Consider the following 21,902-nt stretch of genomic DNA (forward strand, 5'->3'; position numbering starts at 1 on the left):
AGCTTGTGCCTGCCGGGTGCTGCGGTGATTACCACTAGCAGCCCAATTCCTCCAAACAGGCCCAGAACATGCGAGTGTGCTCGTGGTCAGGGCACCCGCTGAAACGCCGAATGCTTTCATGCTGCAGGAGTGGGCAAGAGTGGAATAAGGACTGTTGGGACCTTTGGGGCTCACTGCTGAAGGTGCTGAAGCACCACAGACACTTTTGACTAATTCCTAAAGAGTCAAAGAGGAACTCTGGAGCACGGCCTACTAGTGAGCATTCCCTTTATGCAGCCACCAGTAAATAGGGAATAACCTAACCACATTGCAAGGAAGAGAGGGGGACAGGAGACTTCCAGATAAACACTAGGCATCAACCTCAAGGGGATTGTATTGTTGCTTAAAAATTTTGCTGTTTCTTTAAACGCTTACAATTAGAAATAAAATACTTTTTTTTAATATAAAGCAAGTATTTGACTGGACACTGATATATTGACATTGCTGAGTGCACTTTGAGTTACGAGTCATGCTCAACTTGTATCTACATTCCCCCCTCCCCCCCCACCCGATTGGAGTCTGACTGCTCATCCACAGCTACCGCTGAGAGTCCAGAGCAAAAGAATAACTTGGCCCAGTTACTCAGGATCCACAGTAGGCTGGGATCCAGGACACCAGGAGTAAAAGGCCTCAGCCACCACGGTTGGGCCCAGTAACCTCTGCGTGCCCCGTGGCCCTCTAAACGGGGTTCTGACAAGGATTATTATCTTTTTAAGCCACTACGTAGTACAAGGCCAGGTCATTAGGTGGTGAAGACCTAGAAGGATAAGATTCAATCTCTGAGTAGTCAATGAATTGTTTGCTATTTGTCACCATTATCTTCCTGCGTATCAACCTCTGCTTAATTATACTAATATTCCTGCGTCGCTTGCTTTTCCTTCTCTACTTATTTACTATTCGTGACTTGGTGTGGTCTCCAACAGATGCTGGTTTTGTCCTCTTTCAAGCGCTTACATATCTATTTTTAACACTTTTTGTATGAGGTCAGTGCCTCTAGTCTAGTTTCCAAACTAAATGTCATTTTGACTGAGGTATGTGTTGGCTTTTCAATACTAATAGACTAAAGTAAATATAAATAAAATATGGATCGATTTTTCACAGGCAGAGGAGCCTCCCTCTCCTTACTTTTATTTTAATCTTTATTCTACGAAGTATAGAGTTAAGTGGATTAGTTAGATCTTTAGCACTGTGTTTTGAAATGGAAGGACTTTGCTTGCCTGTGCCAGCAGTGCAACCACTGAGGTTTTCAACAAGAAGGACAGGTATTTAGCTTTCTGCTGTAAAAGCTAAGCTTATAAGTACTGAGGTACTGTATGCTTCTGTTTGACACCAACATGTTAACCCTTGGATTGGAATCCAGTACTTCTATGGATTCCCATGCTTGTACATTATAGGCAGTTTAGTTTCTGAGAAGAGTGGAATTCCTAAAGATAGCTGAATCCAGTGATCAACTGAGAAAGTAAAAAGCAAAACAAGCCTATGTGAACTTTCGAAAGCAACTACAAACTAATTTATCAACCTAAGACACTGCAAATTGATGAGGTGCATTTATAGAGCACCGGGGGTTACCCAAGAGGGTGCCCAGGCACTGAGTAGATAAGTGTTACAAATTACTCAAAAGCCAGGTTTTTAAACTGTATATTTTAAAAAGTCAGTTTTCAATTGAAGCTAGAAAAGGAGAGAAGTCCTTAGTTTCTGAGCTCAATACAAAAAGGCTTTGCCAGTAAGACGGGCTCAACAAAAACATAACAGCCGGTAGGTGGGCTTTGGCTGAGTGCAGAGCTCAAAGATGGATATACTGTAACTTTTGATTGTAGGACAAAAGGACATTGCTTATAATTGGTTCTCTGAATGATGCAGTCTTAAAAATACGGTGCTGCTTCTCGGAAGCCAATGCAAATCTACGATGAACAAGTTACTTACCAGGAGGCTGCGGGAGCTCCAGTCATGCTCTGCAGCCGATTGCTTCTGGACGATGGAGTCTCGTTGATGGTGGTTCGTGGAAGGAAACATGCAGTTGAGTTTCTAGTCTACGGCTGACTCACGGTGAACTGAAAACAAGCAGGAGGAGGAGTCTATAGTAACCTCACACTGCAGGGCACTCTGGAGCAGTGACACTGAGAAAGTGCCACTGGAGGGAGACCGTGAAGTTAAATCAGAGTCCCGTAATTTGGAGGAGTAGGGATGTCGGGTTGGCAACATGGCGAAGTAACTGATGCAAGGTCGCCAATGGTGTGATTGGTAGCTTGGTGAGGGTATGATGGTGGACAATTTGACGATTAAGGTAATCTGTATATCTGCCTGCTGAGAACAAATCGCAACCACAAATATCATACTTCCCAATCGATGGTGAGAGCACCAATCTAGTGTGTGAAAAAAACTGAGGAAAAACAGCGGCAAGGCCGCCTAAGGAAAGAGGTTGAGCTCCATTTAATTGGTGCATCAGATTCCTCTTCAGACGTTCCTTTGAGAGGGTGGCAGAGGTGGTCACTTAGTAGTGGATGAGGCTTGCGTCATTCATGACTCCTGCGTGCGCCCTGATTCGGTCTAGGTTAGGCTGCAGAAGCTAGGTGAGGATCCGTGAAAGATGCCCCTGTAGGCACAAAATAAGTAACTCAATGAAGAACTATGCACTTCGCGAAGCACCTGTCAAAGATCGAATCACTGGAAATGCAACTAAGGGGCCTGAACACCGTGTGGCAACAAAGAACGGCGGTAATATGAGTGAATCTCCCACCATGCTCTCAGGACCAAAGGGCTCGCCACTAAGTGAGGACCCAGTGGAGGTGAATAGTAGTAATCAATCAGGTGTTTGTAAGCACAACTACTCACCCATCAAGGGTCTCAAGGCAAGGGGGGGCGGGGAGGGAGGTCGTAGGTTCCAGTCCATCAAGGAGGGGGTCTGTCGAAGAGCCAGGTTTTGAGGTTTCTTGCGAAGATGGGCCGCGATGTTGTCTGTCTGAGGTGGAGCAGAAGGTCATTCCAGGCTCTGGCCGCGAGGGAGGAGAAGGAGCGGCCTCCCGATTCGGTCTTTTTGAAGCGGGGGACCACGGCATAGGAGAGCTGGCCTGATCGTAGTGTCCTCTGGGGTGCGTGGAATTTGAGTCGGCAATTCAGGTACAGGGTCGGATTGGGATCACAATTATGCCCGGGCACTGATGAAAAAAGTGGCCCACATTCACGGGGCGTGGCCCACATTCACGGGGCGTGGCCCACATTCACGGGGCGTGGCCTTTTATTAAACACACAAGGAATGTAAGTGGGAGGATATTGTTCTTGGGAAGGACATAGGGCAAAGGTGACAATGTCCTACAAGTTGAGCAACTGAAAAACAGCGAGGCCCCTTTCTATTACAAAAGTATTCCCCAGCCCTCCAGCGCAGGAGCACCTGAAAAACAGTGAGGCCCCTTTCTACTACAAATTATTCCCCAGCACTCCAGTGCAGGACCACCTGAAAAGCAGTGAGGCCCCTTTCTATTAAAATATCATTCCTCAGCCCTCCTGCCCAGGAGTACCTGAAAACAGCGAGGCCCCAGCTATTTGTAAATTACTGAGCCCTCCCCAGCCCTTTACTGCCTCAGGGAAATGGCCTGACAGGAATGGGGATTAAGCAAAAAATACAGCTGCTGGGCCATCCATGGGAGAGGGGGGGTGGCTAAGGGGAAGATGGTGGGAGTTCCCAACATCACCTGGCCCCCACAGCGAGTCCCATTCTTCCTCGCCCACTATGTCCTGAATGAGAAGGGCTGTGGGTGAGGTGTTAATGCAAACACTCTTTCTGGATTGCATGGGCCCCAGGGGGGCCGAGGCAAAAATGGCTCAAAGGCCTGAGCAACACCTGGCCCCCAGAAAGGCCAATTCTGGCACACAATCACCCCAGGCATCCACAATGAAGTGATCTGTGAAGTGTGCACATTGACATACGTCCGGGACTCACAGAAGGCGTCTGCCGCATGTAGATAAAACACAGCACTTGTATGCACTTAGAAGAATACTGTGAAATGAACATACAATAAACTTCACATGTGCACATGGAAGGGTTCTTTGACGTGTGCACACTGGTCATCGGCCAGGTGCACACAGAAGCTGCCTGTAAAAAAAAAGCTGTTCACATGAGTACAATATATTTGGAAAGTTCTGGCTTACATCTCCTGTTGCCAATTAGAAAACAGAATACATGTGCTTGGGTCTTCTTGAATATAGAAGCCCTGCAATTGGCTTCAGGCCACTATACTTCACTCTTATCACCACAGTGCTGCATATTTATTTGTTTTGTAGCGCTCACATGAAGAGTTAAGGAGGTTAGCTGCAAAGCTATGAAGTGGGGTCGCCATTGAAAACTAACGGAGAGATGTAGGTGACTGGCAAGAAGCTGGCCCATGTGTGTGGGGGTAGGGGGGTGGCTTACTCCGAGTCACTGCTGACTCTTCCAGAAGGGGGCGCTGATGTCAAGGTGTGTGTGGGGACAGTCTCTTTAAGGACGCCTGTCTTTGGTTTCTTTTCATGGCTGACAAATGTTGGAGTCCCCGGATGTGGTCTCAAGCAAGGGTTGCAAAGGTGTGATTTGCAGAGCCCCCCCCTGCAGATTGTGATGGGGTCCCCAAGTCTCACAGACACCATCAGTGTGATTGCTTGGCAGGGGGTCAAGGAGAGGCCACAGCTGATTGCTGAACGGCCGCCCAGCAAAGCTGCTTTCCCCTCCCTGTCATTGCTCTCTGTGAACTAGGAAAGGGGAAAAATAAACCGGCTCACAGAATGCACTGAGACACCGGCCCATGCCCGAGCGCCAATACGCCCCTGTTCAGGTATGCTGGTCAGGTGTCGGAGGGCCTTGTGAGCGTCGGTGAGCATCTTGAAGATGACTCTAGCTTTGATGGAGAGCCGGTGGAGTAATAAAAGCAATGTTAGGATTTCAATGTCGTAAGCCAATATAGGTGCACTGGGGTCACTCTCTGGTACAGGGTCCACGGCATCAAAAAGCACAATATTCAAAGAAAGGGAGGAGCAAACAGAGTACTGAAAATGTGGCTGCAAACGTCTCAGTAGACTCTGTAGACTTGGTTGTGAGAAATACATTTCTGCATGTAGACATTGTACAAGCCCCAGACCCAGGTGTGGTAATTTCTACAGAGCAACTGACTAGCGTGCAAGGCTCTGCATTAGGACAGTTATCGGCAACACACGTCAAATCAGCTTAACCGATACTTAAAGAACTTGCAAAACCGACCCTTTGGGTCAAACAGTGTTGCCCATCACCATGGCTAACATTGACTCTGGACTTCATAGTCCTATCACCACTGGAAAGAGTATTGTCTCATGGTAGCAGCCCCCAAGATGCCTCCACCCTAAGTGGGATTAGCAAAGAGTCAGATACTTGCATCATTGAGGGTCTGAACCCAAAATGCTCCTTGCCTCATGGCTACAAGCAGATCAATTGATGCAAGCACAGAATCCTTAGCTGACCGATTAGCATGCAGCCTCATCCATCCCCGCCACCTTCGGTTACATTGATAATTTCTACTCTACAAGTTCTAAGATAAATTAGTTCAATGAGAGCTGCCCAGACCAAGACCCATAAGGAAATTGGAGAGCAGCTAAATGCTATAAACCTGAAGTTAAACATTCTTATGGAACAAGCTGAGCAGAGGATTTCTGACTTCAGGACAACTATAAGAATGTAAATCGATGGGCAGCTAGATCAAAAGGTGACATAGGTGAACTCGAGGCTAAATTGGATAAGCTCGCTTGTCAACCCATCATTTTGTTGGCATACCCCAAGGTCGGGAAGATGGTCAAAATGTCTAAAATTTGATTTTCGTTTTGGAGTAAGACTTATGTCAAGACTTATGTCACTCCTGAATAATCGGCAAAAGATTGAGCTCTTACAATTATAAATGCTCACAGAGTGTCAGGGAATTGGTCTCCTAATGCTAAACATCCTCAAACAATTTTGGGGACTATCGTATCAAAGACGAGATACTCGCCCAAGCATTTCACACAAAATCCTTTCAAACCACAGACAACTTCTCGTTTCTGATTTGTTATGACATGTCACGGTCCACTGCTCACAGGTGGAAGGAATTTAAGTCTATGATTGACTTGGTTAGGCAAGCTGGCGTTCAAGCACACCTGGTTCAGCAGTCTAAGTTGAAGGTCATCCACAAGGCACAATTGTGTTTTAACTTCAGTTCAGCTGGTATCCTTCCATATCCTACCCACTAGTCCATCTTCTTGGACTCTAGCCTCTTCTCGTCTCATTTTGTGTTTCTGATTTTTTAAATGTATATTGCATTCTTCAAATTTGTCTACTTAAAACAATGCCACAATGATCTAACATGCCATTATTCTGTATGTGAGCGTTACATTAGGTTTCCTAGGATCCAAGTCTGTAGGGCCATGTACCCATTCCACCCGATATATTAATCATGGGTGCACTACCAAAGCACTCAATACAGGGGAGTTCCAACGGAGGAGGTCCCTATGGGAAGGGGCACGAGTGGGGTCCTCAGGAGCCCCGACATGGGAGGCTCAGGGAAGATTTTCAGGAGGGGGGAGTTTTGAGCGGGGAAGGGGGTCACCTTACAAACAAGAAAAGTAGAAAAGTCCAGACTGAATATATTCAGCAAATGGTGATTAGAATCATGCATGCGAGATCTTCTATCTGTGATCTAGATCGGTTAACGAAGAATACATGGTTATGAAGAGACCGCTGTTGTATTGTCTAGCTAGGCTTCCCTCCAAACAGATAAAGCAAATAGGATCTCTATAGTTATTTAAGTAGCCACTTGTAATGTAAATGGAATTCATAACATGAAGTATACATCTATATTGGCATGGTTAGGAGCATCCAAGGTGCACATTATCTTTTTCCAGGAAGCCCATTTTAAATCTGTGGCACCTCAGCCAAGTGTTTCAGGTTATCTCTCTCATGTGTTTTTTGCGTCAGCTAACAGCAGTCAGAGGGGTCACCATATTGATTTCCAAGTAGCTCCAGTGTGAAGTTCAGCAGGTGACCCTGGGGCGAGATGGATTTGGGTTAGTGTTGTGCTACAGCAGCAACTTGTCAATTTTATGTTATAATGGCTTTAACAAAGATAACACCACAGCACTGGAAGAATGTCATGGAGTTTTACTCTGCGTGCCAACACGGTAGTCCCAGCCTTTGATCTTTATCAAACCTTATGAAGGCTGCTTCCTTGCAAACGCATAGCAGATTTTAATACTGAATACGATTAAGAGATGATCTTCTGCATGCCTTGGCCTTCTTCGCTCCGGTGAAGCCAATGAAAAGCTCATCGTCTAGTCTGTAATATTTTGTATGAATCAATATAAAAGCCAAGAGCTCTCTTGGGATACAAATAATAAAGTCTATTTTCCTCCTTAGAGGAGGGAGCAAAGAACTTTGGAAGCGTGCTGGTCTGGCAACATGAAACTGGGCTAACCACCTTGAAAAGGCAGGAGGCACGTGTTTGCAGAACCAGTCTGCCCTACGAGTGTACAGCAGGAGATCCAACAGGGCATGCAGTTCACTGTCCCTCCAGGATGTTGTCATGGCTACCAAAATTAATCTTGAGAGTCAGAAGTCTGAGAGGGCATCAAAAAAGTTAAAACTAAATTCAGGTCACACTGGGACATAATGAAGTGGGAAGGTGGAAACATGTTATAAACCTTTAAGAACAGTGTCACAACAGGTAACTTAAAAAGAGAGGGCAATCTTAGAACGCCGATATGGCTGACCAGCATTCCTAGACAGTGCTCAGAGCAGGTCCAGGCTTTGCTAAAGAAAAAACAAATAGCAATACCTCAGACAGTGTGGCATAAACTTGTCAATGTGCTTGTCTGAGCATCATGCCACAAACCTATGTCACTGGCAGACTTATACAGATCTTGTCGAGGGATGCCTGTGTGCCAGAATAAGACCACACAACTCAGGAGGGAGATCGAAAATGCTCAATTGTAGCACTCCGTCTCTAAGCAAGAAGATGGGGTGTGCACAAATTGAGACGCAGGAACTGGTCCTGCTATTGCGGCAGGAAGTCCTCATGAAGGGGCAGCCTATCTGTGGACAGATGCTCATACCCACCATTTCCGAAAACTATGTTCTCCTTGCCCAATCTGGAGTCTCTAGGATGTCTTAAGCCTGGTTGGTCCTTATCTTTTTTGAAGACTGGCAGGAGGGATCAGCAGAATGGCATACAAGAGTCCCCAATTCCACTCCAAGCACAACACATCTGACATTAAGAGCTACTATGGAAACTCCAACGAGCAGTAAGTGCTGACATTGTACATTCTTGGCGGTGGCGAATAGATCGACCCAAGGTTCTCCCCACACGCGAAAGAGACCTTGCACGACCTCAGGTTGTAGACACCATTGGTTGTCTGTGAGACATTGATGGCTGAGTTGGTCTGCCCTGGCGTTCAGAGATCCAGACAGGTGTTGCGCAAACAGGAAGATGCCCTGACAATCAAGCCATGACCAAAGGTACAAAGCCTCTTTGCGCATGGGCCATGACCACACCCCACTTGCTGCAGTTCCACATGGCGGTGGTTTGTCCTGGAGCATCTGCACAAGCCTCCCATTGATAGATGCCAGGAAGGCTTTCAATGCCAAATGAATGGCCCATAACTCCAACAGTTTAATGTGGTGCTGGGTCTCCATTGGAGATAATAGGCCTCTGATCCCCACCTCTTCCAGGAGCGAGACATCGGTCACCATCATCCGGCTCCCGGAGAAAAAGGGAGAAAGGTCTGCCGATCACAGATCACAATTCAATAACCCTCTGCAGGTCTCGTGCAGCCTCCTCTGAAATCTGGACACCATCTTAGAGATTTCCCTGGCGCTGCACCAACAGGGACTTCAGATCCACCTGCAAAGGTCGCATGTGCCATCTGGTGTGCATCACAGGCCTTATTAAAGGCCATCAGACCCTACATCCTCAGAGTCTGTCTCACTGGAATCCAGGACCAAGGCTGGAACATCAAGATCATAGCCCGAATGTCCTGGACCTGCAATAGCGGATACACACAAAACATCACTGACTCAATATTGGCTCCAATGAAGAGAAGCATTTGAGGAGTCTGGTATTACTTCGATTTGTTGATATGCAAATCTTCTGCATTCGTTGAAGGTTCACTATGTCCAGAGGTAGGTGGCGACTGCCTGTGGAGACACTGATTTCAGCTGCCAGATTTCGATGTAGAGGAAAACCAGGAAACCCTAACCTCTGAAGGTATGCAGCAACCAATGCCATCACTTAGGTAAACATCCCAAGTGCACTGGTCCGGCCAAAAGGGAGCATAGCAAATTGGAAATGCTCAGAGTCCACCGTGAACCGCAGTTCACACCTGTGGGCCTGACTGATGGGAATGTGGCACTAAGACTCTTGCAGGACCAGCGCTTCCATCCAGTCTCTAGAGTCTAAGGCAGACATAGCCTGGGCGAGGATTTTTCTAACCAGTACTTCCTCAGAAAGGGCACAGAGAGGGTGAACATCTAGGATAGGGCGGAAGCCCCCATCCTTTTTTGGTACCAGAAAGTAGTGTTAGTAGTAACCACAGCCCACCTTCTGTGCCAGCACCCTCTCAAAAGAATTGAGCTAGGTCGCATGAGGTAAAAGGCCCAATAGTCGGGATCCTCTCCAGATGAGTCTGTTTAAAGTTGGTGCCGGGCCCATCGGCATCTTTCTTGACGTCTGGTGGGGTAGGCGCTATGCTGTCAGAGTCAGAGGGAGCTCGGTACCAGAGTTCATCGAGTTGCAGATCCAGTGTTACCAACTGGCATCAGAGAAGGCCCCATCGACGTCAACCCAAGCAGAACACCCCATAGCTCCATGGGGCCAGAAAGTGCGCCAGAAGGATTTGGTTGGTCAAAGATGAGGGCCATGGCCTCATACAACACTTGGAGATGAGAAGGAGTGACTGGCTTCCTGGTACTCAGGGAGTCACTGAGAAGAAGTTTGTGCCGGCTCCACAGTTAGAATGCTGGAGCGGGACCTAAATCAGCAGGGGCAGCCCTGTGCACCTTCTGGAGCCTTTGAAGGGTGCTGTGAAGTAAATGCCGCTTTGACTTCTTTTTCTGGGACTTACCTGATGACAATTTTAATTTGGAAGGAAAGCAGTTGGAGGAACAACTTCAAGAGTAGCAGGGACTGCAACCGCCCCCGAGAGCAGGACCAATGCAGAGTTTGCATTCTCGCGCCACCAGAAGGTTCAGGGAACTATACCGAATTGCCTTTGGGTGCATCGGCTTACAGCCCTTCAGTCACAGATATCTGCCTGTGACATTCCCCCAACGTTTTGGAGCAGACATCTCTAGCACAGTGAAAACAGTTGTTTGAATATAAAACGGTTTGACAAAATTTGAGAAAAAGTTGGTCAATATGTGGCCGAGGTAGCTCTCCAATTCAACCACTATCAGTGCATACAAAAAAGAATTGACGTCAACGCACTGGGTGAAGCCTACTCAGGCAGTGCGCACGTCACATCCGGCGCAAACACTGGCACGGAGACAGCAGTGCCACCTACAAGCACACAGAGGTACTGTTAAACTTTTTGGGGATCCAGTCTGACACCTGTTGAGTTTTCTAAGGTAAGGAATCTGTAGCAAGGAGTCTCTTCCAGAAACTAGGAGATTGGGTGATCACAGGGAAAGTCCAGCAGAAATCTAACCAAGGTGAAGGTGCTATAGCAATTTCTTTGGCATACCAAGACAAGGCATTACAATAATCCAATCATGATAAAATAACCGCTTCATGGCGAGATCCCATGGGAAGCAGAGGTTGAATTTTGAGAAGCATACATAGATAGTGCAAAGAGGACGGGATAATGCCACTGATTTGTTTTACACAGGTAGTCAGAATCACACTCCGATATTTTGCGGAATGCTATATCAGGGCATTTTGGCTACACAGCCTCTTACATTCCTCAAGAAATTTCTAAATAATTCCGAAGATCAACTGAATTGTAAAACACAAATGTTGTTCTTTATGCGACAAATGTATGGACAGCAGTTAGATTCAGCACACTGTTTAGCAGTTATTTCTTAAATCGTAAACTAGTGTGAAGTCAATTAAATGAGGGGTTTGAAAAACAGAAATACGTTTAAGTATGAGGTGTATGTGTAATTATATATTTGTTTAGGCCTAGTCTGCCTAATTCAATAAACATGAACAACAGATTTAAATAATGAAGAAACCATTTTCGTTTCTGTTACCTGTGGCAAATATGGCTTGTAGAAGAATTCCTGAGTGGTTGCTGAAAATCTAGAGAACTGAAAGTATATCCATGAGGTCTGTATAAAGAGACACTTGGCTTAGTAAGAAAGTCAGCAGTATCCGGGAATTCCACAGGTGACCGGTGTACCTGTGATCCACTTGCAGCAGGCACAAGGTTGGGAGGATTCCCAGGGCTCAAACTAGGGGACACACCTAAAAAGTAAAGAAAATGTGTCAGTCTAGCAGCAAATCATAGTTTTGTATGTATGACAAGACTAACACTTATGTTATAAAAGACACAATTGCTCTTGCTTACCATAGCCTTATTTCATTGGGCTGAATAAATGCCCTTGTGACAAAACACCAGCCTGGGTTTTTAAAAATGAAAATGAAAACTGTGCTAGTCCTCCCACTGCTTAACCCAGGTATGCTGATAGGTGATCCCACCAGTTTAGTGCACCCAACAATACTACACTTGTTACTATAAATTAGGTCAAGGTAAACCCATAAGTAATGCAACAAAAAAGTGTAGACTGTAGCAAATATTACCAATATGTAATCCATTCATTAGCTTCTTCATCCTTTTTACTTGTCACAGTCCTTAATATACGAGGAAGTTAAGCAGTAGTAGTTACTCAAGCCACCATTTTCATCCAGGATCAGTTCAAGTGTTACAAACCTATGCTATGACACTAGAAGGCCAGCTCCCCTACACAAGTAAAAGTAAACAAATTTGACTTCTTTCAGATGATCCCTCCCTACAATCAGTGAGGTTCGAACATGCATTTTAATACCAGATACATTAAAGCTTTCACATTACATTTAGTACATATTTAGAAGTCATCATTAGTCATATTACTAAAAACCAGTTGCGGATTTACAGAGCCAGGTGCCTCCTTGTGGCCGACATATATTCTTGGTGGTGGAAGAGTGCATCCTCGAGACCATTAAACGGAACAGATGCAGAACAAAAATCATTAACCATCAAGTCCCTGACCCCGGCCTCCTCTACACGTGAAAGTAAATTAGATTAGGCTAACAGCGTAAAATAAAACTAATTCACATAATTTACACAACCCAAACTATGTCCCCCTTTCCCTTCAAATTGTAGTTACTAGTGAAAAACTGTAGGAGCCAGATCTTTGGAACATGGACCCTAGCTGGGTGTTAAAAAGGTATACTGCTTGCATTTACAAAAAGCAAAAATATTAAAGAGCATGCCAAAATCGCAAATATAGGCATACTTCAACCTGAGAACCTGTCAGCTGGCAAATTTTAATACATGCCATATAACTAAAATATTTAGTAAAGGGAATTTAGCAAGTCTTCTACCAAGACATCTACAGGACTACCACTGAAATAGCAGTTTTTCAGGACCATTGCGTGAACGCCTATCACGTTAAGTCAAGTTAGGTCAACAAACGTGCCCAATATTCAGCAGCACAATTGTTCACTACAAGGTCAGGATCAAAGACAAAAAAGAGGAACATTGACATAAGTCAGGGTGCCATGTGCTTAAAATGGTGCTCATTAATTCATATGAGAGGAAGCCATATGCTAAGCATGAGTTTCAAGTGGAGTGGCCAAAATGTAATGGCGCAGAGGGAGGTCAGGAAAAGCAGGAGTCTCCACAGAGTCATACAATGGCCTGCATGGCACAAATGGAAGGTGGTAGCAGCAGCTCACACTGCAGTTAATCAGCCTTGAAACCAACCTATTAAGGAATGTCAAAGCAGAAAATTCCATCAGAAACAGGTGAAGAGCATGGAGAGGGCTAAAAGTGCAGACGGTCCAAACAGGCAAAAAGAAAAAAAAAAGAAAATCAAAGTCCAGTACAGAAGTGGATGGAATAAAGTACACTAGGATAATTTTGTTAAAAGATTGCTTTTGTACTGGGTTCCGATGGATTTCTTAGCTGCTGCTAGTTCTGCAGTATGGGACCGAGATATGCAAAGGCTAGCTACTCGGGAATAATGCACTAAACATTCTACCCTCTCTCCACGTCAGCATGGATTTCCTCTGTGGGAGAGAGATGATGTCTCCTTAAGAACGTGCAGCAGGCCAAAGAACAAGATCAGGGGAAGCCAAGCTGGAGCTAGAGAGACAACCAACCCACTTGTTTGCTCTATTATTTTGGAGGACCCTTGGAATCAGCAGAGTTGGAGTAAAAGTATTCAACAGCTTCCACATCTAACAAGACATAAGACCATCACCTAGGTATTCAGGTACCCTAGCCATGTGGGACCAATAAGGATTGAACTGAGCATGCACATGAGTGGCCAAGTCTTCTATGGGTGTACTACTCAAAGATGCAAAAGCCTTGGACATGATAGCATGGTAGTTGTTAGCTGGATGCAGGACCAGGTGGTCACTAGTACCAATCTCTGGGTCAATGTCTGGCTTCTCCAAAGAGGACTTCTTGAAGGGTAGCAGACAGACATTCAGTCGACAGGCATATCCCCGCTTATCTGAAGGTCCTGCTGGAAAGGTAGAGTATAAGATTAGGACTTGAGAAAAAACCTGGGACCAGCAAGCGCATAAGAGACAAACAGATTTGTGCATGGGTCTCATCCTCAGGTCCTGGGACCTGTGCCAGGACCTAGGGCTTGGGTGATTAGAGAAAGACGGCCTACACTTTGGCTATATATGCTGCACATCTAGGTAGGAGTCTGAGCGGAGACCTGCACAGAGTAACAAGCATTTGCAATGCAATAGGTCTCGCATTTACGCGAGTTTGACCTATTGACATTGCAAATAATAATGCCTTTTTTTGTTTTTGTTTTTAAAACATAAATAAAAGGCATTGTCATTTACAATGCCAATAGCTGAAACTCGCGTATATGCGAGATCTATTGCATTGCAAATGTTTGTTAATTAGATGGGCCTCTGCCACACTCCCCCCACCCCCTCTGCGTCTCTCTACATAGATTGGAACGGAATTTGACCGTGGCTGCAACCCCAGCCCGCCTGTCTATTGATCTGCTGGCTGCTATATGGGAGAGCTGCATCAGGTAGGCAAAAAAATCCGAAATTTGTTAATGTTTTAGGAGTCTACAAGGGCTCGTACAATGTCCTTAAAGAGAACTTATATTAATTGGTGAAGTGACATTTCTGCTCACTTAGTGATCATTATCGTCAAAATGGCTTGGGCTCCTGCTGGGTCGGAAAGGGAGGGAGGCTGCCAGAGCACAGAATATTCCTGCTGTGTCCTCAAGTAGCACTTCCCAGGGGGTCGTCATTAGCGCAGCCTCCCGAACTCCTGCAGCCTCTTGTTCCCATGACTTGTTCCTCTGCTTGTCCTCCATGAAAAACACCTTTGCCCAACACACTGCAGGCGGAGTATTCCTACTGGACTCTGCGTGAGTGGGTGAGGGGCAGAGAGGTTTTAGAGCTGCTGCAGCTGGGGTCTGGGTCTGCATGGGTATCTGATTAACACTTACAGCATGCTGTCTGCCATCGCGCTTAATATTTTGCTCGAGTAATATGGACTGTCTGTGGCCATAAATTAAATAAACACGCGCAGGTGTCTTCGCGCTATTTTACATGTGTTCGCCGCATAGCGCTCTCACGTGTCCTTCAAAACAGTAGCTCCTTCTAGGAGCTCCGTGCTAGTGAACACCCTATGTATAGCCACAACATATGAGTAAGAATGCGCACTTTTAATACATTATTATTATCCCAAAGTATTTTAAAAGTCCATTCATCTACGTGCGTTTCGAGGTGGCATCAAATTTACAGGTCCGAGGCTTAGCCCAGGTACCAGAGGATGGATGATTTTTTTTTTTTTGCTGGTGGTTATGGGTGGGGAATTGGAAGTGCTGCCGAGGGTTCAATGCTCGTGGTTTGGGGGTGGGATTTAGGGGGTTTGGGTGCGAATTTACACAAGTGGGTGAGGGGTGGAAGTGCGCACGAGAACGGGAAGGGGTGCGGGAGGGCTGGGTGAAGCTGGTGATGGGAGACTGTTTCTTTGACTGCTGGAGCGCGCTTTGGAGGTGGCGGATTGCTAGGGGGGATCAGGGCACAGTGTTGTTAGAGCATATGGTGGGCAATGTAGGGGTCCCATGGGGAGGCGTTGGGCATTGTGGGCAAGGCTGTTGACTTTGGGGCTGTGGGATGGCGTGCAGATTTCGGTGTTGATCACATCCGGTGATTCTGGGCAGATGGTTTAGTGTCCTGGGAATAGTACGGAAGGGAAGTTAGCCGGGTGTGACGTGGCGGGCAAGTCTGGAAGACACACACAAGCACTGATTGGGAGTGGAGGGAGATGCGGGAGCGCCAGTAGGAGAGGTGGGGGGCACTGGTTTGAGCAGGGAGAAATGCAGAGGAGCCGGGAGGTAGTTTGCACAGGTGGTTGGGGAGCGGATGGTCACCTTCAGGAAAGGGGGGGGGCTCTAGGGGCACGAGGCAGTGGGGATACGCGGGGAAGACAGTTAGCACATTAATCAACTCGTCACAGGGGGCACTTGTGATTTGATAGTATTCGTATACACCAAGGCACCACCATAGGGACGCCGGCGGTTGGGGGTGGGGGCTACGCGGTTACACCTTCAGGTCAGTCACGGTGCATTGAGAGCTGTGCAATGGGCAGGGGCCTCCACGCTCGGGCAGTGGCGGGGGCGCAGATGGAGCGCTTTCAGCTGGCCGCTGTTGTATTTCCCAGGGGATGGTGTGCTGCCACGGTTCAATTGGGCTCCGTAGTGTTTGTTGCCCCAGGCGGTGTTTTGCAGCATCTGGGGGACCGTGGTGCCCATGGCTGAGGTCAGGCGCGCAACACCCATTGGACTCACAGGGCTTCAGCCCCCCCCCCCCCCCCGTCGCGTGTGGCAGCCCGGGATGAGACACCTTCCCGGGCAAAAAAGCAGCCGCACCCGAGCACTTCACAGGTCTTTAAAAGACAATTTGCATGTTAATGAGGCCTCGCTGTTGTTTCACCCCTTCTAAGAGCCCCTGCAGCTCCACTCTGCCTATTGCTTAAAGTTCAGCCCCCCCGAAATTTTCTCAGCCCCCCCCCCCCCCCCCCCGTAATTTGGCTCTAGTTGCGCCTCTGGCTGAGGTACTGGGATGCGGGGAGGGGGAGCGGGGATGTAGGAACAGGCTGCTGCTGTGTGAAGAGGTTGTGTGTTTGTGTGTTGCCAGGCTGCTGCTGGAGGAGAGGGAGCGGGGATGTAGTGCTTTCGGCTGGCGCTGTGGGTTGTAGTGCTTTCGGCGGGTGGACAGGGCGGGGTTGTCAGTTCTCCGCCCTCGGGTTGACTGCTGGGCTGGCTCCGACGGGCAGGCAGAGTGGATTCGGGGAGCTGCTGCCTTCCTTGGGAGCTGGGTTCACCCACGGCCTGTGCTGTAAAGCCTCTTCCTTGCCCGCTCCTCCGAAGCCCCAGGGACACGATGCAAGGCGGAGTCCGAGAAACAGGCATCCAAATTCCAGACGTGATCGGAATGCGCAGATTCAGCAGGCGCAGGGGGACGTGGCGCTACATCAAAAAACAATACCAAGTCTGGGTTGCACTGCAGTGGATCAGGGAGTATGACGGCCACCCTATCACGTTGAAAATGAACATTTGCAGACATGCTGGCTCTCACAGCACCATGCTGATGTAATTCCCAGCTCCCTATTGGCCAAGAAGAGGCCAGGGAGCCGCTCTTCCTCAGCTACAGGGCACCGCTGCTAATTAAAACAAGTGCGAGCGGAGGAAAACAGTAGTTAGGCGCCGCTGCTTCGGGACTTCAAGGAAGTTACTATGGGATCAACAGCCAACAGAAAGAAAGATAAGAAAAGCATTGCCACAGTTAAACGAATCACAAGCTGTATAACAAATTACACAGAGTTTCACCCAACATATAGATTACTTTAGGTCTCGCTGAGACAGCGCATGCAGCGCATGCGCTGCCAAACGCGAGACCTAAAAATGTGCACTCATATTGGAGGAGGCCAACGAGAGGGCTCAGAAAACCTTGGTCAAGTTGCTCCAGTGATTATGATCTTTCTCCACTTTAGTTCACTAACCCTGAGGAGAGAAAAGCTAAGAAGATTCGGGAAGGGACTGAGTCCCAAGAAGATATTCCACTAGTGCCGCAGGAGAGGTCAAGTCTTCTTGCTGTACAGAAGAGATCAATGCCAACTCCTGTTCCTCCAAGATCTAGACCAGTGGAGATGGTGGGGTCACAAACTATTTGTGTGGCGTGCCCTTGTTGTCAGGCAACCTTCCAACAATATTGGCACTGTAAGGTTTTCTGGGAGGCTTGAAGGTGCATGCTGTGTTTCTGCTGAGGGGCTTGATAGAGTGCCCAAAAAAATGGAATATCTCATAGTCTCATGTACGTTTTTTGGGGCGCACCCTTCCCCCTTCAAATTTCACAAGCAGAGCACAGGAGGCAAGAAGTGGGCCTATCAGGCAAGTTGGAACTATGTTAGAGACTGATGACAGGAGGTGCTGGAATCGACTCCCAATGCAATAAACAGGAAAGTACACATGAGCCACATACAGGGATACAGTCATGCTCCACCTCTTAGTACAAAAGACCTATAATACTGCGCCCAAGAGTAGACACTGGCAAACTCCTTCAGAGAAATGGCAGCTTGGACCGAGACAAGGTCGGGTTTCACTTGAAGTTGCAACAGTCTGTCTGGGGAAGGGGGATAGAGGGCTTCAGCTCCCTGCGGATGTCATAATTTCTCTCAACCAGGACTTCTGGATCCGGCTGAATCAAGCTTTCCTGGGCCAGGTACCCCCACTTCACTTTGAGTTTCTGATCTTGGACTAATCATGGCTTATGCATGGTCAGCTATACATCACCATGATCATGCAGCTGACCAGGCAGTTAACATGCTAGCTTGGGCCATTTGTCCGGATCCAGTGAGGGTCACCTACAGAAGGAGATACAAGGCCCTTAGGGGGAGTGTGCCTCTGAAACATTATTCAGCATAGAGCTCAGTGGTCAAAACACTGATTATGTCCCACCTTTTTCTTAGTGATGAAATCAAGTGGTAGGTGCATGCAACCTACGCGAGGGAAGTGGTTTCAGATGGACCTCATTCGGATGGCTGCTTCGAAGCAAAGTCACACGTTAGTTGACTCTTATTAAAACTAAAGATGTAAGCGTTATACAGAGCAGCTCTTGAAAATGGACCTTGAAAAGTAGTTTAAGGCTAAAAACCAGAGTTTAGTGGAATAAGATAACACACCTGAAGGAAGATGGAGTGGATAAAATCATCCATTGAAAGATTCCAGAAAAAGAAATATATATATATATATGTCACTAGGTAGAACCTAACCGCAGTATTTTGCTAAGTGTAAGAAATCAATGTAGTTCAACAGAAAAATAAAGAACTCAGCATACGTAAACAAGATGAATGAATTACTGCATATGATGTACACATATTATGACTAATACTAGCAATGAAATCAAAGTGGATTTTGTCTTCAACATCATATGACAGGATGACTAGAAGATTGTAAATGGATAAGAGCCAGGAGCTATATAGCGGTACTTGACATCCTATGTGTTAAGATTAATAAAGGCAGACCATTAATTACATGCTCAAACCTATAGGATGATAAACCACAGTGGATTAGGTCAATGGGGAACACGTCTGTCAGCACGTTTTTTGGCATGATAGAATTGTAAACTATTACATGGCATCTCTACATGTACTGAACCTGAGGGGGATATACTTCAAAATGGAAGGTGCACCAGAAATGAATTCAATATGCCAAATTTCAGTCCATCATCTTTTATTATTGAAAATTGTTGCTTATGAATTAAAATCAGCCAACGCATTTAGTTCCTGTCACACTAGGAACTTCTCCAGTTCTCTGTTCTCCAGTGGCGCTAAACGGAGGCAAGTTGTGGAAGAGGATGCACAGGACAATAAATTAAACGTGACAGGGATTGAGGTGCAGAACCTACGGTCAGCCATTGTTAGCTTTGTGTTTAGTTGAACCTGAGGGGGACAAGGAGGCTATGGCGTATGACTGAAAAATCTTAATTTACCAGACATTGCGGATCTAGCCACAGCAGATTACTTAATTTATTGAAGGTTTTTTAAAGCACAAACACAACACAAATGTATCTGAGCACTGTATAGGATAAAAACACGCAAACGAAAACAAACATGTTACCAAAAGGATAGACCTCAAACATCCAGCATATGACTACAGGTTACAGTAGTACTGTTACAGAAATTATAGCAGATTCAGGATTGCTATAATAGTCCAAAGCAGTTTTCTTTATTATGGTCATATCAGTTATTGTATTAAGTATGTATCGAAAAGTAGAGATTTCAAGCTGATGCATGGTAATTTGGCAGGACCATCTTGTCTCAGCAAAACGCTTTCAAAATCGGTCTATGCCGGCAGAGGATCACATTTTTAAAAGGTTTAGGGAATACTAGTAGCAGATTAGATGATCAGGGGTGAATGTGCATCCAACTGCGCACTCAATACATTTAAGAGCTAGTGAAGATACGAAATCTGTTGAATTATCACAAGGCTGATCCTCCCAGGTTGAACAGAATTTGTGCCACAGATTTACTACATTCAATCAACAGACTTCCTAACTACCTTATTTGGGCTGATAACAGGGCCTTGGTGAATGCGTCATTAGCCCCGGAAAAACTGCTGGAATCGCATTTCATATTCGAAGATTAGGCTAAGGTGATCATTGGATCATATTTCTTAAACTGGGTGAAAAAATTTAACACTTCCCTAACAGAGTGACTTTACACAAGATGATGCATGTCCTGAATGAAGTTGTTCCTGTTCCATGTTCAATTTGACGGCTCAAGTAATGGGACTAATGGCTGTGACATAAAACACTCAGTATTAAAACTGCACAAATCGAGGAGGAGCCTAGCGCGCAACCATGATGGACGCGTAGGCACAGGGCTCCCGAGACTCACGCAGCCTCCCACGATTATCCTGGATTTCATCCTGATCTTTTGAAGGAATACTACGGGTGAACCTACGCTGAGGACACCCCTGTTCTCAAAACTCAAATCGGACTCTGGGAACTTTACTTCTTCGGTCTTTGGGAAAGAGGCCTGCTCCGCGGCGCTGCCCCGGGCTGGCATCATCCCCGTGTCCCAATTGAACAACAACGGATCCGGAGCGTCAGGCTGACCCGTGCACCCCGGGTTTCACTTTCGCTTTTGACTCTCCTCAGTGACGTGGAGTGCGTGTGCCTGTGAAGGCTCCACATCTGAGCAGCCCGGAGGCCGGCGGGCGAGATTGGTAGCGGGAGCTGTCTACCACTGATTGCGGTGTGCCCCCCCAGGGAACCACTGCAACACACGGGCATCCGGTGGTTGGTTTCCCCTGCCATGTGATGGCAGCCCGAATAGACGGGGACAAGCTAAGGCCCAAGGCTACCCGGAGAAGTGGCTATGTGCAGACGAATAACATGGATCGGTATGCCCATCAGAAGGGGTCTCCTGGTCCGAGTGGGCCCGCAGAGGGGGCTCGAGAGGGAGAGTCATCCTCGGCGGAGCTGACACTTAACGATGTCTTGGGTGCCATCGACGCCATGAAAGAATCGGTTGGCCAGTGGTTTGACTCTCTGGCCCACAAGCTGGACACCGTGTCAATTGATGTTAACCTACTCAGAGCGGACCTTTCGAAAACCAGCGACAGGGTCAATTCACTTGCTCTCACGACCTCGGGCCTCACGAAAGATGTTACTGACCTGCAGACGGAGCTTCACAGTCTGAGGGCCCTCACCGACCTCTCGGTCAAGCGGTTGGAGGATTTTGAAGGCCGGGCACGACAAAACAACGTGCGCATTGTAGGTGTGCCAGAGAGGTCGGAGGATGGGTCGGTGGATCTTTTTGTGGAGGAATTGATCCTGAATCACCTTGTGCCGAAGAGCCTCAGCAAATACTTCATGGTGGAGCGGGCCCACAGAGTCCCGGGGGGGTCGACCGAAGCCGGGGGCCCCACCGCGTCCCATCATCGCCAGGATCTTTAACTTTAGGGACCGCGATGCCATCCTACAGACCTCCCGTGTAAATGGCCCACTGAAGTACGAGAACGTGGACGTTAGCTTTTATCCTGACTTTACTCAGACAGTCCAAAAACAGCGCATGGGGTTTCTGACTGTGAAACGGCGTTTAAGAGACATGGGCCTGAAGTACGCCATGCTTTTCCCGGCTAAGCTTCGTGTTGAACTGGAGGACCAAACCCACTTCTTCGACCGGCCTGATGCGGTGGAGGAATGGCTTGATACATTGCATCGTCGGCGCGGGGGAGATGAGCGGACCGAGGACGACGGGGGTGGCTCGGCGGAGCACCCGTGAACTACTGAACTATTGTTCCTGGCTAATCGTGTGTTGAACTCAGACTTTGGTCAGGGGTGACCTAGCACATGGGACTGCATTGCCCTTCCTTGTGTTGGGGGGCTGCGGGGTATCTGGTGAGACTCTTCCTCCTCCGGGGGAGTTTTCTTTCTTTTCGTAGACTAGGTTTATGTCGGGGCGACAGGCACACTGCGAGTTGGGGTGGCTAGATGTTCTAGTGCAGGGGTGCAGGGTGGGGGGGTGTGTCATGGGAGTTGGGGGGGTGGTGGTGGGGGTGTTGTTGTTGTTTCAGGTTAGTTTTATACCAGGCGATCGATGTTCTGTTTTTTGCTCTCGTAGTGGGTGGGACGATTGCTGTGGTT

General features: G+C 47.2%; 1 protein-coding gene across 2 annotated transcripts in view; it reads right to left on the reverse strand.

The window, feature by feature from the left end:
- The window catches only part of PDE3B (phosphodiesterase 3B), a 1,362,481-nt gene that overhangs the window by 678,711 nt on the left and 661,868 nt on the right, over window positions 1-21,902 (reverse strand). For both annotated transcript variants that reach the window (XM_085648114.1, XM_085648115.1), the window contains exon 6: window positions 11,252-11,465. In XM_085648114.1, coding sequence (XP_085504240.1) covers window positions 11,252-11,465 — 214 coding nt within the window. The remainder of the gene's footprint in view (window positions 1-11,251; window positions 11,466-21,902) is intronic.

Source organism: Triturus cristatus, chromosome 3_2 (assembly GCF_964204655.1).
Source record: "Triturus cristatus chromosome 3_2, aTriCri1.1, whole genome shotgun sequence".
NCBI classification, from domain to species: Eukaryota; Metazoa; Chordata; class Amphibia; order Caudata; family Salamandridae; genus Triturus; species Triturus cristatus.